At 36.0% G+C, this 12,329-nt stretch overlaps 1 protein-coding gene across 1 annotated transcript; it reads left to right on the top strand.

Moving 5' to 3' along the window:
• Positions 1–2,317: 2,317 nt before the first annotated feature.
• pde9ab (phosphodiesterase 9ab) lies at positions 2,318–11,380 on the top strand. Its single transcript, XM_046839327.1, has 20 exons — positions 2,318–2,478; positions 2,637–2,726; positions 3,962–4,032; positions 5,061–5,138; positions 5,225–5,265; positions 5,553–5,607; positions 5,690–5,760; positions 5,875–5,962; positions 6,398–6,479; positions 6,596–6,670; positions 6,798–6,884; positions 6,972–7,076; positions 7,179–7,261; positions 8,026–8,182; positions 8,265–8,378; positions 8,494–8,598; positions 8,741–8,869; positions 9,328–9,423; positions 9,524–9,609; positions 10,663–11,380. Exons 2-19 carry the CDS (start codon positions 2,658–2,660, stop codon positions 9,572–9,574), a joined length of 1,557 nt encoding a protein of 518 aa, XP_046695283.1. The 5' UTR covers positions 2,318–2,478; positions 2,637–2,657; the 3' UTR covers positions 9,575–9,609; positions 10,663–11,380.
• The last annotated feature ends 949 nt before the right edge of the window (positions 11,381–12,329 follow it).

Raw genomic sequence — 12,329 nt, 5'->3', positions numbered from 1 at the left:
TCCTCTGTCTCTATGGTTACTCAAACTCGGCTGTCTCTGTGTGTATCTTTTTTCTCTCTCATACACACACACACATGCACACAAACACTCACACACATACAAATGCATATACACTGTTCCTTGTTAATTCAGGTGCAGGTTCTTCAGCATAAGTATCCTCTCTAATGTAGCTGCCTCCCACATCCAGCAGCACTATATGACATTTACAGCTCACTACACACACATTTACACAATTCCTCAGACGTTCTTCCTGCGTGTGGGCTTCTGTATTGTTTGGGTGCTTTAGCCTATGGAGCTGCTGCAATGACCTCTGCTAAACATTAAAACATGACTCACTAATCACACAATTCCTTGCATAATGAAGTTTCCTTCAGAGACCATGTATTCGTACCTTCGCTATATCGCAAACAAGCACTTTTTTTTCCCCTCAAAACAAATCATTCACCTCAGAATGAAAAAAAAAATTGTATGCTCTTGGGGCAAATCAGTACTTTATTTAACACATCAAAATGATTATCGGTGTATATAAGACGTGATGAAATATTTAATATGCACTGGGTGACAATACGGTGCTTTCAGATCAAATACTCAATACATACTGTATCAATCTCTTCTGAAAGACGTGAAAATAAAACACGCTGAAATAAACAATGTGTTGTACTATTTATAATGTGTCTGGAGTCAGATATTTTTCCCCCAGAGGGAGGGAGTCTTGGATTGGTTTTGATTTGGATGGGATTGGATTGGATTGGATGGATGGAAGGGAGGAAGGATGGGTTATTTTTCTTCCGTCTATACAATTTGCTTCTTCTAAGTTTAGTGTATGTTAGTATGGTGCCATGTGATGTTCCTGAGATCCTGGAAATTGGCTTCAGATCCACATTTGTTCCAGAGAATAAATATACAACAAGCACCTTTATTAGTTATGGACACTGGACAAGTGCATTACCGTATTTTTCGGACTATAAGCCGCTACTTTTTCCCCACGTTTTGAACCCTGCGGCTTAAACAACGAAGCAGCTAATTTATGAATTTTTCCTGGGTTTTTCCCGGTTTCACAAACTTCAAGCCAAAAAACTGAACCCCAAAACATTAGACCAATGAAATTTCCGAATGGAAACGAAAAAACGCACCTCACCTGTGTTCTGAGCTGCACGGCATCGGGAGAAAAAACGTTTTTTTTAAACGCACGACGATGCCAAAAGATAAACTCCCGAGAGAAATAGTTGTGAAAGGAAGGAGGAAGACAGTGAACAATGACTTTCTTGGTCGGCTACTGTTTAGATACAAGCCGTTGTAACGCGTTGAGTCTGGGTGAAGGGAGAGCTCGCTAGCTCCAGTTGCCAACAGAAATCATATAAGCATAGACAGGTTTCCAAAACTCGTGCTTTTTTATTTTTCTTGGCAACAGCGTTATGGGTTAGTCAAAGAAACTTAGAAATGAGCATCAGAAAATAATAAGGACATATTCCTCAGTCTTGCACACACGCAGTAATACCGGAAAATGCAGTGGCAGGCTATTCCCAAAATACCGCTATGCTCCTAAAGGAAGCACAACATATTTCACCCGTTACACCGTGTGTAACGTGTCTTTCATTAAAGCCTGTGTAAAGTTCATTAGTTTTAGTGTAGACACCTGTGGCTTATAGACAGGTGCAGCTTATTTATGTTAAAAATAAAAATATTTGTAAAATTCAGTGTGGCTTATATATGGGTGCACTTTATACTCCAGAAATTACGGTATATATGATTGCCTTGAGATATATCTTGGTTGTGCTCATTTTATTATTTAAATATTTAATTATTATTATTTATGATTATACTTTTTTAAGCAAAAGTTCATATTTATATCTCATTATAATAAACCCAAATACATGAATGAATTTCTAATAAATTAATTGAATTTAAATTATAGTGTTTTGAAAAAAAATAAAAAAATTCATTTTCAGAGGCATTCTAATATCCTGGTCATTTAAAGTCATAGAATCAGCTGTGTTTCATTATGTGAAATAGTTTTTTTTTGGTTGTGGTTTTCCCATCGTTTATGCTGCTCAGAGTTTGAGACTGGAGAAATGTAATTTTCGGAATCTGAATCAACTCCAAAAGAAATCTGTGGAATCGACTCCTGCTATTCTCAGCACCTTGTATCTGGAAAATCTGGAATAGCACTGTTAAAAACCAACCTCCACCCGAAGCGTTTCCAGGGCAACGTGATAGCACGTGGACGTGAGATTATTCCAGGCCCAGCCCACATCTCGTCCGTCCTGAATAATCCCGCACTTTCCTTCTCAGCATCCTCAGCAGCATCTGTGGAGTTTAAAGCCTGAGTGCAAGGTGGATGGCACACACACAGGTGGCTCACTTGGACCCTCCACTAGCTTCTCCTAGTGTTCTAACAGAGACCACAACAGTGTCTGGGTTTATTTTCCAACATTTTTTTCAAGCTTCTTTTAAATTTTTTTGAAGCTGTTTGCTGAGGTGAGCAGAGACGAACAAGTGGTATTTCTTGTACCTTATACTGCATTTTAACACCATGTTCTTCTTTTTTTCCCTCATGGTATTGAATATGATATTTGAATATGGTGTGTCTGTTTTGAAGCTTTGACTGTTCCATATTTGTTCTGCTTCTCAAGAAGGAAAGGAAGTAAAGGTCAGAAATGGGGTCCAGCTGTTCGTCCTATGCTCCTAAAACCGTATACCTGGATGTGGATGGAAAAGTTCAAAGGGTAAGAACATCAAAGAGCTTCTAATGATAAACTTAATGGTGTTAGAATAATACATATTAATCCGAATTTATATATTTTTTTATTTTTTTATTTCATTTTGTTATTTTTTATTATTTATATATATAAAGAAAATTGTAAATAAAAAATAGAATAAAATTTAATAATCACAATAAAATAAATGAATAAATAAAAAAATAAAAAAAGATATATTTATTTATTTAGTGCTAATTTAATACTCGAGTTGATGCAAAAAACTTCCATATATTTGCAATTATTTGTTTCATTGTTATTGTTGTTTTTGATTTATTCCAGACAAAAATGCTCAACTTATTTTTTATATTAATAAGATTATAAATAAGTAAAGGGTAAAGAAAATCCCTCAGTTGAAAATTATTTCTTGCAATCCCCTGCATCTCCAATGCCAATTTAAAAACGATATTAAACTATATACTATAATATGTTCAACTATACATTAAACTGCACATTTCAAACAATATTTCAATAATATTGTAAATTCATTGATTGTTCAGCGTTTATACTTCATACATAATTTAATATTTATATTTTATTTTTACATTTCTTATATTTTATTTTACTTTTATCTTTAATTTTACTGTGAACAACTGCAACCCTGTGGGATCAATAAACTATTCTGATTCTGATGTTATTATACTAAACTGCAATAATGTGCACAAAATCACATCTGATTGTGTTATTAATTATTGTTTTTTTCTGCTTTTGGATTATTTGCGTTTGGGAAATGATACAAAGATGTGATTCCAATTCACGATCAAACATTTCTAACTCCAAACCAGAGCAATGCAACAAGATCTACAGAAGTACAACAAAAATGAAAAAGCAATTATCTGTTGTTGTCAATGTTGTTTTAGATTTGTTTTTTTTCCTCACTAGGGCACTTATGTGGTCTGGCATTAACAAAAAGCCTCGTTCTGAGTCACAGGTGTCTGTGGCATTCACAAGTATCCGTACCATCTGCAGAGAGCAGCTTGAAGAGTGTTTGTTCACCAGAGATTGTAGACATTCAGAAAGAAATTTGCTTGGCAATGAGACATTTGGATTTAAATATAATAAAAAAACAGGGGGACATGTTTATTATTTTAATCTGTATTATATACAAAATACATACGTGTAAATATGCACGTATTAATTTATTAAACAAGATGAACATGAACCGCATTGTGAGGATTCTGAATGTACTTTTCTCTTGTCTGTAGGTGATTTTCAGTCGTCACTGCAGTCCATGTGACATCCGAGAGCTGCTTTGTACATCATCCAACATCACCAGGTTTATATGCTCTTTCAATCACTGCGTATTCACTTCATCTATCCCATAATATTCTACCCTATGTAATATTGCTATCTATCTATCTATCTATCTATCTATCTATCTATCTATCTATCTATCTATCTATCTGTCTGTCTGTCTGTCTGTCTGTCTGTCTGTCTGTCTGTCTGTATTTTTTTCTAATATTGATTGCACACATTATCTATCTATCTATCTATCTGTCTGTCTGTCTGTCTGTCTGTCTGTCTGTCTGTATTTTTTTCTAATAATGTATGCACACATTATCTATCTATCTATCTATCTATCTATCTATCTATCTATCTATCTATCTATCTGTCTGTCTGTCTGTCTGTCTGTCTGTCTGTCTGTCTGTCTGTCTGTCTTTTTTTTCTAATATTGTATGCACACATTATCTATCTATCTATCTGTCTGTCTGTCTGTCTGTCTGTCTGTCTGTCTGTCTGTCTGTCTGTCTGTCTGTATTTTTTTCTAATATTGATTGCACACATTATCTATCTATCTATCTATCTATCTATCTATCTATCTATCTATCTATCTATCTATCTATCTGTCCGTCTGTCTGTCTGTCTGTCTGTCTGTCTGTCTGTCTGTCTGTCTGTATTTTTTTCTAATATTGTATGCACACATTATCTATCTATCTGTCTGTCTGTCTGTCTGTCTGTCTGTCTGTCTGTATTTTTTTCTAATATTGATTGCACACATTATCTATCTATCTATCTATCTATCTATCTATCTATCTATCTATCTATCTATCTGTCTGTCTGTCTGTCTGTCTGTCTGTCTGTCTGTCTGTCTGTCTGTCTGTATTTTTTAAATATTGTATGCACACATTATCTATCTATCTATCTATCTATCTATCTATCTATCTATCTATCTATCTATCTATCTATCTATCTATCTATCTATCTATCTATCTATCTATATTTTTCTACTATTTCTAAATATCTGTGGATTTGTCTGTCTATTTATATATTTTTTTATTTTATTTAATTTTTTCTCCTGTGCAGAAACACAGCTATACTTCTAGTGGATACAGAGGGGGCACTGATATCGATTGACCCCACTATGCCCACAAACTCACCCAAGTAATCTATTTATTACTCTACACTACACTCACTATATGAAGCCTATTTTTAATAACTGCAGATGTTTTTCTTTATTCTCTTTGCAGCAACTTGTACAAAGTGGTGCCCCATTCCAGTCATGGAGGAGGTGAACACTTTAATGAATGCAAACCATATGCTTCTGTTAGACAGGTTTATTATTGAAAGATGATTAAATGCTTTGTTAAATACATGTTTTAAACTTACTGCTATTTTTTGTGTAAAATGTGGGAATAATTTCTATAGTTAAATGTCTTTAATTAAAAATTTAGTCATTAACAAAAAGCGGTTTGTATTGTAATGCAGAGACAAAGAACAGCTTTATAGATTATATCTTTACATTATTTAACCCTGAGAATGATTATAAATAATACAATTGTTTAAAATCTTCTAAAGAGAAAGAAGACATGTTCCAGAATGTTCTCTCCCAAGTGGCGGAGCAATTCAGTCGGTAATATGTTTATTTCCAAATCATCTTAATGCAGTTTTTATTTAATACCACTTTTGAGTAATGTGGAATCTTTGTTCTTTAGGGCTTTTAGAATAAACGATCTGAAGACGGAGATGACCAACAGACTCGCCATGCTGGAGAAAAGAGTTGAACGTGAGCCTTGGTCCTGCTCAGTCTTCAACTAGAAAATCTAATTCATTCAGAAATTAAATTGTGAGTTTATTTTGTTTTGACTTTTTTCTTGTGAGTTTATTTTTGTCTTTGTAGTAGAGGGTCTCAAAGTGGTCGAGATCGAGAAGTGCAAGAACGATCTGAAGAAATTAAGGGATGAAGTGACCTCTAGAGGTGAATCGAGGTATAATTCAAACCTTCAAATGCAAATAATTTGATGTCCTACTCTACAGTTCCACTAATAATCTGTAACTGTCTGTCTGTCTGTCTGTCTGTCTGTCTGCCTGCCTGTCTGTCTGTCTTTCTTTATTGTAAAACGCATCTATCTATCAAACTGTCTGTCTGTCTGTCTGTCTGTAAGTGTCTGTTTGTCTGTCTGTCTGTTGATCTTTATAGTAAATAAAAAATCTATCTAACGGTCTGTCTGTCTGTCTGTCTGTCTGTCTTTATAGTAAAATGCATCTATCTATCTATCTATCTATCTATCTATCTATCTATCTATCTATCTATCTATCTATCTATCTATCTATCTATCTATCTATCTATCTATCTATCTATCTATCTATCTATCTGTCTATTCAATCGTTCAGTTCTAAATTTTGTATTTGCTTCCAAACAGGGTGAACTGCACCTGCAAATACAACTTCACAGAGGACGGGATGAAACTCTCTCCCAGGCGTGATGTTCCAAGTTATCCGAAGGTTTAAATAAATAAATAAATAAATAAATAAATAAATAAATAAAGGATTAGACGGGAGTTTATCAGTGTGAATGGTATATTAATGGTCTTTCCTTTTGTCTCTTTTCATCTACACAGTACACACTTTCCCAGGAGACCATCGAGACTCTGAAGAAGCCCACCTTTGATGTATGGCACTGGGAGCATAATGAGGTTCGCCCGCATGTAAATGGATGTATATTAGTGCATTTGTTGTTTTTTTTTTTTTTCTTAATAGGTTTCCATTGGTGGTGAACTCGATCTCATATTACAAACCTTCATTCTTGCTTATTGACTTTAGATGTTAAGCTGCCTGGAGTACATGTACCACGATCTCGGCTTAGTAAAGGAGTTCAACATGAACCCCATCACCCTGAAGAGGTGGCTGGTAAGCCGTTCTTCTGAATTAAGCATTTAACTTTCTGAGTTCTAACACAAAGCACAGAACGTAAACAGGGATGCTGATCGATTACAGCTGGCCATCCAAGAAAATTACCGCGACAACCCGTTCCATAACTTCCGCCACTGCTTCTGCGTCAGCCAGATGATGTACGGAATGATCCACTTGTGCAACCTACAGGTGTGAACGTCCCTGTGACCTCTAATGCACACATTCTATCACATGATGTCTGTCTATAAACCTGTATATTTTTTGTAAAGCTTTAAACCGTGTTGTTCTCAGGAGAAGCTGACTATGACGGACATGTGTATTTTAATGACTGCAGCGGTGTGCCACGATCTTGACCATCCAGGATACAATAACACGTACGTCTCTGACTGTTGGACTCGATGACATTTTATCTATCTATCTATCTATCTATCTATCTATCTATCTATCTATCTATCTATCTATCTATCTATCTATCTATCTATCTATCTGTCTGTCTGTCTGTCTGTCTGTCTGTCTGTCTGTCTTTATAATAAAACACATCTATCTATCTATCTATCTATCTATCTATCTATCTATCTATCTATCTATCTATCTGTCTGTCTGTCTGTCTGTCTGTCTGTCTGTCTGTCTGTCTGTCTGTCTGTCTGTCTTTATAATAAAACACATCTATCTATCTATCTATCTATCTATCTATCTATCTATCTATCTATCTATCTATCTATCTATCTATCTATCTGTCTGTCTGTCTGTCTGTCTGTCTGTCTATCTGTCTGTCTGTCTGTCTGTCTGTCTGTCTTTATAATAAAACACATCTATCTATCTATCTATCTATCTATCTATCTATCTATCTATCTATCTATCTGTCTGTCTGTCTGTCTGTCTGTCTGTCTGTCTGTCTGTCTGTCTGTGTCTGTCTGTCTGTCTGTCTGTCTGTCTGTCTTTATAGTAAAACACATCTATCTATCTATCTATCTATCTATCTATCTATCTATCTATCTATCTATCTATCTATCTATCTATCTATCTATCTATCTGTTTTGTGCGACTGACTCAAACAGTACATTTCTTTGAATAAATTGATACACACCAAAAAAGAATTCAGTGCCAGTGCGCCGAACTCACAGTATGTTTTGATCAGGTATCAGATTAATGCTCGGACAGAGCTGGCGGTACGCTATAACGACATCTCCCCCCTGGAGAACCACCACTGCGCCGTGGCCTTCCAGATCCTCACCATGCCGGAGTGCAACGTCTTTGCCAACATCGAACTCGAGTCCTTCAAACAGATAAGACAGGTGCTGCTTCCCTGCTATAGTCATACAGCTGGCTTAAAAAAAAATCCATTTACATAATGTATGGTGATTGTTTCTCTTACAGGCCATCATTACTCTCATTCTAGCCACTGACATGGCCAGACACGGTGAGATACTAGATTCCTTCAGACAAAAAGTGGACAACTTTGACTTCACCAATGAGGAGCATGTCAAATGTGTGCGTATTTACCGCATTATTTATTATAGAATTAGCTTTGTGTTCAGAGCATTGCTGGTACTGGTTAAGTTTACTCTTTATAATCCCTATGGCATCCTGTCCAACGGTTGAGCAGCTGAAAATGGTCTTGATCAAATGTTGTGACATCTCCAACGAGGTTAGACCAACTGAGGTGGCTGAGCCATGGGTGGACTGCCTGCTGGAGGAGTACTTCATGCAGGTAACGCCAACTATTTACATGAAGTCAGGGCTACAGTTCTCTAATTGGGTTGTCAAAAATAAAGAGATAGACTCCAATAATATAATTCAGGCTGTATAGCGTTTTTGTAAAGTTATCATTTTGTTGTTTTGTATCGATTCAGAGTGATCGAGAAAAGTCAGAAGGTCTCCCGGTTGCACCATTTATGGATCGGGACAAAGTGACCAAGCCGACAGCGCAAATCGGCTTCATCAAGTTCGTTCTCATTCCGATGTTTGAGACCGTCATGAAGGTATTTCATAATACGCATTAAAAGCCATCGTTTTATATTAAGGATATACTAATGCACTCATTCATACATATAATAATTCAGGGTGAAAACCATATTTAAAAGAATTCAAAAACGAGTGTAATTTTTGATTTCTGTGATGTGGGGTTTTATTTAGCAGTTTTTAAAGGAGTCTCCAGTTTTAGTGCTTTGGGAACAATTAGGGGTAAACCAGGAAGTTCATTTGCAGTTTATTGGTAACCAGACAAGCCACGTTGATTTATTACATGCAAACAAAAAAAATCTTTGGAAAAAAATTGGAATCTGGCTGATTGTGCTGGAGGAATAAAACCTTTCAGGATCGAACAGAAATCGAACGTCAGTATTATTTTAGTATTTCGCTTTTTACTGTCCAAAAATGAATATCTGAATTATAAGAAACCCAAAATTTTCTCTTTGGTTTTTTTTTTTTTTTTTTGTAGCTTTTCCCTCAAATCGAGGAGATCATGGTGCAGCCGCTGCGGGATTCTCGTGACCACTACGAAGAACTAAAACAGATTGACGATGCCATGTCACAAGTATATCACAAACGTTACAATAGTTATTGGGATGTACACGTGTTGTTCATCGATCCAGAGAGATTCGAGTGTTAATCTAAACGATGTGTTTGATCTCCAGGCCCAGAAGAAGAAAACGGAGAGCATGTCATTAGGAGGAAAGAAGAAATAAACCCAAAAAGTCTGCGTCCTTGTCTGAAAAAAAGAGTAAGTTTCTGTGGGGAATGGGAAAATAATAATGAGTTTTTATTGAAATGTGAACGTGGTGGTCATGACTGCTATTCTATATTCCCAAAGGCACCGTTTTTGTTCCAAAGATTACATTTTACAGTGTTTTTCTCAGTTGCTTGGGAGCATTTCTTAGACCAGGAATGAGATTCTCAAAACGACTTGTTCAAAATCCACGTCACGGCATCGCACGCGCGCATCGTAAAAATCGATTTCTCGTTGCTTTGAATAAATCGCGAATGCTTCCGTGCATCTTTTTAATTGGTTGTTTACGAATGTTTACGAATGTCTGCTGTTTATAATACATTATACTGGTTTTCACCTGAACAGTCACAACCCCTAAAACATCTCGGCATTTGTTCAGTCCATACATCAGATATAAATGTCAATAAATGCGTCTTGAATGAATGAACTCTGCAGATGAATCTTGAATGTCGAACGATCATCAACCAGATCTCTAAAATAGGTCAAAGGTGAATCTCGTGAACCTTCAATTGGCGACTGAGCAAAACACAGAATTCTAAAAATGGACTGTAAAACAATAGGAAACAAACAAACACTAGTACAGAACAGTAAAAGTGTGAAACCTGTCTGGTCTCTTGCAATTAAAATACACACAGTAATGTGTACAATGCTGTTGTGATTCTGGTTTGTGAACATTGACAAAAACGGCTTTGGTATTCTGATGGAAATGAGATGTTTATTGAGAGAAATTCTTCATTATGAGTGATGAATTAAGGATTTTAAGAAAAGTTCAGGTTTTGATGTGATGGTGCTTCATGAAGAAAAAGTGGAGTTTATTCAAAAAACTCACTCTGTATCACATTGTAACTGATCACTCTTCCACATACATGAGCTTACATGATTGTTTAGTGTTACTGCAAGTATCTATGGGAGAGAATAACACCATCCCTACCATCAGCAACAACATCAGGATTTGCAATAAAGAACGACGTTTCCAGCCATACCCAGATTTCCAATTCCAACAGCTCTACCCTGGTGTAACAAATAACCCCTTCCTCTGTTTTACAGGAAGTCTGACGGGCAGATGAAACATAGTCTGGCTTTATTACGGTGTCCAATGTGGCATTTTTCTGAGTCGGCATCTTCTGCCTAATTCTCACGAACCTCCGCTGTGTGAGGACGGATTTCTCAACACCTGATAGATATACTGTAGTAAGACACCTGATCTGAGAGGAACCTTATGAGCGCAGTGGACTGTTAGTGTTTTGAAGATTTTACAGCACATATTATACGGTAAGGCTGAGAGAACATGGCAGGTGAAAATCCAATGAAGGGTCCACAGATGGGAAGAAGGAATTTGGAGAAGTTTGTAAAATAAAATCGGGTGATTGATGAATTTTCTGCATTTGTTGCCATTTATAATATTAATCTGATATTTATAAAGATGGACATGTTTTTAAAAAATGGAATAAAGGTGAGAAAATGATTTATCTCTCACTATAAACATTCTCTTATATACAATCTTGACCCCCTGAGATGTTGGACCATGAGTGTGTATTATAGAAAAGGGAAAAAACATTTACACTAAAGTTGATCATTCTACCAGCTGATGGCATTTAATATTTTCCAAAAATTTTTATATATAATCAACAATAATACACTATATTGCCAAAAGTATTGGGTCACCTAGTCAAAAGGATGGAATGTGATTTTTGAGCATCGCATCCCATATTTAGTTAGAATCTGCTCTTATAATTCACTCCACTCTTCTGGGAAGATGTTCCACTAGATTTTGGAGTGTACTTATGGATATTTGTGTTCATCAGCCACAAGGGTGTTATGAAAGGCAGGTACTGATGTAGGTCTACATTTAGTCACCATTTGCTGTTAGAGTAACTTCCACTGAAGATTTCAAAGAGCACTTGTGGAGATTTGTGCTCATTCAGCAAAAAGTACGTCAGTAAAGTCAGGTACTGGTGTAGGTGAGGTGAGGAGGCGTGGGGTGCAGTCAACGTTCATATTAATCCCAAATGTGTTCAATAGGGTTGAGGTCAGAGCTCTTTAGCAGGCCACTGAAGATCTTACACTCCAACCCATGTGAAGCATATCGTCATGGAGCTGGCTTTGTGCACAGGGGCATCATCATGCTGGAACAGATTTTGGTTTCCAAGTTCAAATGAAGGGAAAATGTTATGCTTCCGTCTCCAAAGACATCCAGTTGTATACCTCCAACATTGTGGTAATAGTTTGGGGAGGAACCACATATGAGTGGAAAAGTCAGGTGTCCCAATACTTTTGTCTGTGTCTGATTTGTGTCGAAATGTCAAAATGTTGTGGAAATTTTTTTATTTGCTTAATCTGATTATTAAGTCCTCACTGTATTATTATTATTATTATCATTAATATTATTACTTTGAGGTTTTTTGCAATTACATTCTGGTTTCATTTATATCTTTTGATTTGAATCATGTCTTTAATTTCGGTCTTTTAATTGAACGTTCTCACTGCAGTGAACGATAAAGACATTCATTCTATAGTTAACTTACATCATGTTATAGGATTCCATATATTTATGCATTTATTTATTTAACACATTGCAAGACGTATCATATTTACATATTTTTTCAACTGAGTTTTAAAAGCACTTGATGAAACGATGCTCTCAGGTATGTGGCATTAGGTGGCAACTTAAAACCGACCTGATGTTTTTGTTGTTGTTGCTGAAATCATAAGAA

This window comes from Silurus meridionalis, chromosome 25, assembly GCF_014805685.1.
Source record: "Silurus meridionalis isolate SWU-2019-XX chromosome 25, ASM1480568v1, whole genome shotgun sequence".
Classification (NCBI taxonomy): Eukaryota; Metazoa; Chordata; class Actinopteri; order Siluriformes; family Siluridae; genus Silurus; species Silurus meridionalis.
The sequence above is the reverse complement of the archived record's forward strand: the minus strand, read 5'-3'. Positions and strand labels throughout refer to the sequence as shown.

Excerpts from the sequence above, each read along its gene's own strand:
- pde9ab (XM_046839327.1), top strand. The coding sequence starts at position 2,658 with ATGGGGTCCAGCTGTTCGTCCTATGCTCCTAAAACCGTATACCTGGAT. Across the intron at positions 5,266-5,552 it reads CCATTCCAGTCATGGAGGAG|AGAAAGAAGACATGTTCCAG; the intron begins GTGAACACTTTA and ends AATCTTCTAAAG. Across the intron at positions 5,608-5,689 it reads GTGGCGGAGCAATTCAGTCG|GGCTTTTAGAATAAACGATC; the intron begins GTAATATGTTTA and ends TTTGTTCTTTAG.